We start from the raw sequence: 5,785 nt of genomic DNA, 5'->3' as shown, positions 1-5,785 counted from the left end.
CACTATGAGAGCATAGTGCCCCCAACAGCAGGCATTAATACCCCCAACAGCAGGCATTAATATATAAATATAAATATTTACCTCCGCCAAGGAGGTAATGTAATCGGTCTCGTGTGTGTGTTCGTGTGTGTGTGTAGCCACTAGTGTTCGCGCGATCGATTCAGCAGCAGCTCGCCTTAGGGCGTCGAGTCAGCAGCGGCTCGCCTTAGGGCGTCCAGTCAGCAGCAGCCAGCAGCGAGCCAGCTGTTATACACATACATGTTACATGCTGGCGGAGGTATGCACTCTCCGTGAGTGCCCTCTGTCTAGTAATAACTTTTTTGGAACTTGCATCTAAAATAGTAATTTTTGCGGTTAAGATTTCTAAACCGCATTTAAACCGCGTTACTAGGGGGCGGGCGGTTGGACCGGTGTTGTACAGAGACATCGATCGACTTCTTTCTTGCAATGCTTACTTTCTGTATAGTGTCACCTGGCAGCTGAGACGCTCGGAATATTTCGCTGGCTTTCGTCCACGGAACTCTGCCGCTGTTATCCACATCACAGCTTGTAAACAGTTCGGCGTAAACTCGCTGCTCGTGCTCATTCAATTTCAGCGCCTCCATGCCTGCGACCAGTCCGAATAAAGCCCTAGGTATCTGAATATTATTTAACTATGAACCACAGCGTGTGCTTGTTTTTATGTTGAAACTACGAAGTGATATTCACGGTGACGAATTCCTCCCAGTTTTCACATGATGGTCGCCATATTTGACGATCTGTCGATCGGTCAGATCGGTCATTGTAAGAGATTTTTTACGATTTTATTTAGAGTTATATCTTAATATAGTTAAAAGAGTGTTGCTGTAAATTTTACAATAATATTTATTTTAAATATAAAAATTTTATGCAAGGCAAATTTAATTAGTGCAAATAACTGGCAATAAATATGTGTGTGAATTTGCGAGAGGAATTTGGCGGGGTTTTCTGCGCATGTGCCCATTGTGCAAGTACTGTGATACCGGCGAAATTTGACTTTAAAAGTTCCCGAAAATGACAGATAAAGAAGCAGGTAAACAATTCTGTCCTTCTGTATAGATAATACGATATATTTGAAAGCTTTGAGGACTCCATGAGACCATCATTCTATCCACAGCATCGTTCGTTAGTTAAGAATGGCGCCTTAGAAATTGACCCTTAGTTTGACGACCGGTAGGACTGGACAAAGGAAAAAATGCTGTAGGGGCCCCTATTCGCAGCTTGTCACGCGCCAAAATCCTATTTAATAACTACACCTAGAAGCTGCATGTTATTTAAGAACTTCTTATTCGCGTGCTAACTGTTGCATTTACCTCGCGATTGTACGTTTTTATGAGTTAAAACGCTAACGAGCGGGTATAAGGCGTAAAAACGGCTCCTCGCACACTAAAATGATACATGACCAAAGCCACTTGGCCGTTTCAATAATAAAATGATGGTAAATAAACACGAAATGTATTTACTACCAAAGTCCTAATGTTTATCTATTCTCGTCCACCTATTATTACTAAAAGTTTGCCATAAGTACCGTTTTATAGGCTCCCCTGCGAAACCAGGTACACAATTTCACCTTGATACAATAATGTACCGTAACCCAACAAGAGTAGGGTTACAATGCGAGCCTATTATTTTATTTGGAGGAGCCCCAGAGTGATTCACTCAGGGCGGTTTCTATCACAATACTCTGTATTAAACTATTATAACCTGTTACAAAATTTCGAAGTGACGAGCAGCGCTATTTCGAGCGCCATTTGTGTTGACCTGTGACGTATAGATTCCCAATGCGCATAGCGTTCGGCTCACCTAGGCCACCACCAAACGCTATGCGTATTTTTGTAACAAGTTCTATTAGTTTAATACTGAGTATTGTGATACATAGTAAGTCCCAGGATAGCGGAGAAAGGTTCGTGTTTAGAATAAACCCAGTTTAAAAGTTCTAGTCTCGAAAAACGCTCCATAAAACCCCCCCTGATTGAATCACTCGCTGGCTCCTCCAAAGAAAAGAATAGGCTCGCGTTGTAACCCTAATCTTGTTGGGTTACATTATTGTATCTAAATTTCACCATGCACACACCACTGCACAAATTCACGGAAAGATAAATTGGGTGGAAAAACTAAAGTGCCAAATTCGAAGTCGATAAACTGCTGCGAAGAAACTCCCACTCCCAGTCTGCACGAAAAACTTCCACCCTCATTGGCCCAGCGGGCCTGTAGAAATGTATAATTCACTGGCCCACACTAGGTTTTACAGGCTGAATCAATGATCATCATATTATGAAAAGAGAAACCGAACCGGAAGTTGTTGCGACTTCTAGCGGTGACAAACACGCATGGTGTTGACTAGTTACTTCCCCTACTTAAGATCGGGAATATGATGCCCTATCGGTAAATATCGGTAAATTTTTATACAAAATAGCGGGAATGTCGGTAAATTCTCAGACTGATCATCACATAAAGAAGCTGAAATATCATTAATATACCATTTACTCTATTTTTTTTCCACTGGCCTATCGGGCTTGTTCATTTACCAGTTTCATTGGCCCCCCGGAAAATTTACTTACTGGTATTAATATACTGGTATATTACTTACTGGTACTTAATACGGGTAATTTATTTAATGGCCTCGGATACCGGCCCAGTGGTTAATTTCGCAGACTGCACTCCACAGCAATGTAAATGGTCGAGAGTGTCATTTAATTATTCAAAACTACCCGTGCTACACGATTGTACGGTGAATGAACATGGTTGTGTGTGTGTGTGTGGGGCCGTTCATGTATAAATCTGGCTGGCTTGGACTGGAAGTGAGTTGGGGGGGGGGAGGCTGCTCGTCATAGAGCTTTAAAGCTAAGTGCGCTTGAACCTAAATGCAATGGGTCGCCATTTCTCATTTATAAACTCGCAGTTCTCATATTTACATTGCGCATACAGGGTTCGACACTAACCCACGTCCGACCGACCTAGTCGGGTAAATGCTTGGTCAGGTCGCATACAACCAGAGTGCTAGTAGCCCGACTGGTCGTGTTAGAATTGGTCATATATAATATTGCACTGAAAGTTCACCTCTGGTTCGCGGCCGCACTGTTTGTCGCAGAGCGTGTACATTGTCTAGCAGAGCGTAAGGCCGGATACCAGTCTACCCTTCGGCAAAAACAATAACGTGGCTTTCGGCCAGCCGCAGTAGACGATCGATAAACCGTGCGCTCGTGTATGCCCGTGGTAGAATACGAATGCTGCACGTGAACTCGGCCCACGCGCGATTTAAAGCGCGGGAAACAGCATCTATGAATTCATACGATGACACACTCTTATTTAAATAAAGTTTTCCCTAACAATGGTCTGGGTCTGGGCTAGTGCAAGTTAGGTCATGGCTAGTGGTTTTCCTCAGTTATTAGCCCAATGGGCTAGTGAAATAAAAAGTTAATGTTGAACCCTGGCATACTATATACTATACACACTATATTTCATTCGACAGTTTCGTTCGGTTGTTTTGTTTAAAACGTGACCTCGTTGGCAATGGATATATCTCTCTGTGCATATATCCGAGTTTCAACTATTTACATACAAGTACATCACAGTGTAGAGTATGCCTAGTAAACACAAAGCTAATACTTTTATTATTAATGGAATCAATTAAACAAAATTAAGGGCCTGTTTAGAATTTTGGATGGGCCTTTGGCTAATTGACATTTTGGCTAATTTGACATTTTGGCTAGTTGACTTTTTGGCTAATTTCATGCCCTGCATCATGATGATATTATAAATTTAGGCTAGTGAGGATGTGCTGTAAACATTTGTTTTAATAATTTGGCGTGCGATTATTAATTGTGATTAATTGCAGGCGGCTTCGACGATGCGGTGGAGGAGCGAGTGATTAACGAGGAGTACAAGATATGGAAGAAGAACACGCCGTTCCTCTACGACCTTGTAATGACCCACGCGCTCGAGTGGCCGAGTCTCACATCACAGTGGTTACCAGATGTCACCAGGTGTGTGCGTGTATGTTACCACAGCTACTTTTTACTCGGGCCACAATTAAAAAAAATCTTTGTTTGCCTTCACGCGACCCAGGCTGAAAAGTTTGGGTGGGCAGGTAGGCTTTTTTTTAAGGGGGGTCTTTTTACAAATTCAGCATGGTGTCTACATGCTCGGGTGTGCTTGTGTGGAGATACCTTTTATGTTGAATGTTTGTTTTGCTTGGTACATATAATGTATTGCCTACAAATTTATATAATGTACACTGATACAATTTGTAAAAAAAAAGAATGGGCAAGATCAATAAAAAAGTTTGAGTGCCGCTTTTTGGCGGGTCGGTCGAGTAACGGCAAACAAACAATATTATTGTTATTGCCCAAACCACAAATATTGCCATCGGTGCTGTTATGAAGCATGGCGATGCAATATCAGATTGTAGTTCAGCCGAGCGTGATTTTCTAGCGTTACTGCAGGGGTAGAATTTAACTTTTGAACAAGAGAGTCCGACGGACTCCCCAGGGTTTCTTAGGAGGGAAAATTAGACAAAGGAGGTAATAGCCAGTTTGGGGGAAAAATGCGCATGATGGATTCAAAGGCATGCCGTACCCCACGTCACATGACTCAATAAATGCACATGGCAATCTAAATATGCCAGAATAAGCATGTGGTGATCTATTTATTTTTGGGTTGACACTATTTTGACAACGGCGGGTAAATACAGGAACATTTTCACAACGGTGATCAATGTTAAATTTGACAACGGTGGTGCGCCACTGTGCCTCTTATGTATAAGAAACCCTGCTCCCTGCCATTAAAAAGAGGGAGTCTGAAGTTCAAAACTCCTTTCAAATTTTCTTTGGACATTTGCTGGAAAAATACGGTAATTCCGCGAGGCTGTGCTCTGGAACAAACTAGTTAGTATGTAGCAGAATTTTCAGGGAGCCACACGGACTCCTGCATAGGTCAAATCAGGGAGTCCAACATTAAATCGGGGAGTATTTGACTCCGGATTCACGTTAATTTGGCACCCTGTTACCGTACCTTTGCTTACCACACTTCCAACCTACATTGCAGGCCGGAGGGCAAGGACTACACAATTCACCGGCTCATACTCGGCACACACACCTCCGATGAGCAGAATCATCTAGTGATTGCTAGCGTGCAGCTGCCGAACGATGATGCTCAATTTGATGCATCGCACTATGACAGCGAGAAGGGAGGTATGTCAGCGCGCGAGTCCGGAGTCAAATACTCCCTGATTGATCCCTGAAAGTTCATTTCTACACCTGGGATGTGTACGAGGTGGTGTCAGTGTGTGGTAGTGAGATATAGTAGTAGCATGAACACTATGACAGTGAGAAGGGAGGGATGTGTACGAGGTGGTGTCAGTGTGTGGTGGTGCGGTACAGTAGTAGCATGAACACTATGACAGTGAGAAGGGAGGGATGTGTACGAGGTGGTGTCAGTGTGCGGTGGTGCGGTACAGTAGTAGCATGAACACTATGACAGTGAGAAGGGAGGGATGTGTACGAGGCGGTGTCAGTGTGCGGTGGTGCGGTACAGTAGTAGCATGAACACTATGACAGTGAGAAGGGAGGGATGTGTACGAGGTGGTGTCAGTGTGCGGTAGTGTGGTACAGTAGTAGCATGAACACTATGACAGTGAGAAGGGAGGGATGTGTACGAGGTGGTGTCAGTGTGTGGTAGTGAGATACAGTAGTAGCATGAACACTATGACAGTGAGAAGGGAGGATGTGTACGAGGCGGTGTCAGTGTGCGGTGGTGCGGTACAGTA

The 5,785-nt window shown here is 43.5% G+C and overlaps 2 protein-coding genes across 3 annotated transcripts in view; one reads left to right on the top strand and one right to left on the bottom strand.

Annotated features, from left to right (window-relative positions):
- LOC106815796 (ralBP1-associated Eps domain-containing protein 1-like) overlaps positions 1-754 on the bottom strand; it is a 12,234-nt gene extending 11,480 nt beyond the window's left edge. Inside the window, exon 1 of the mRNA XM_014820303.1 lies at positions 456-754. Coding sequence (XP_014675789.1) covers positions 456-605 — 150 coding nt within the window. The 5' untranslated portion in view covers positions 606-754. The remainder of the gene's footprint in view (positions 1-455) is intronic.
- Positions 755-956: 202 nt separating this feature from the next.
- LOC106815799 (histone-binding protein RBBP4) overlaps positions 957-5,785 on the top strand; it is a gene marked incomplete at its 3' end in the record, with an annotated part of 11,059 nt that continues 6,230 nt past the window's right edge. The window contains 3 exon segments of one of the 2 annotated variants that reach the window (XM_014820305.1): positions 957-1,051; positions 3,857-4,004; positions 5,065-5,210. In XM_014820305.1, coding sequence (XP_014675791.1) covers positions 1,033-1,051; positions 3,857-4,004; positions 5,065-5,210 — 313 coding nt within the window. 2 annotated transcript variants of the gene reach the window in all.

The sequence above is a fragment of the Priapulus caudatus genome, unplaced genomic scaffold (assembly GCF_000485595.1).
Source record: "Priapulus caudatus unplaced genomic scaffold, Priapulus_caudatus-5.0.1 Scaffold1202, whole genome shotgun sequence".
Classification (NCBI taxonomy): Eukaryota; Metazoa; Priapulida; class Priapulimorpha; order Priapulimorphida; family Priapulidae; genus Priapulus; species Priapulus caudatus.
Note: the sequence above shows the minus strand (reverse complement) of the source record. Positions and strands in the feature narration are given on the sequence as shown.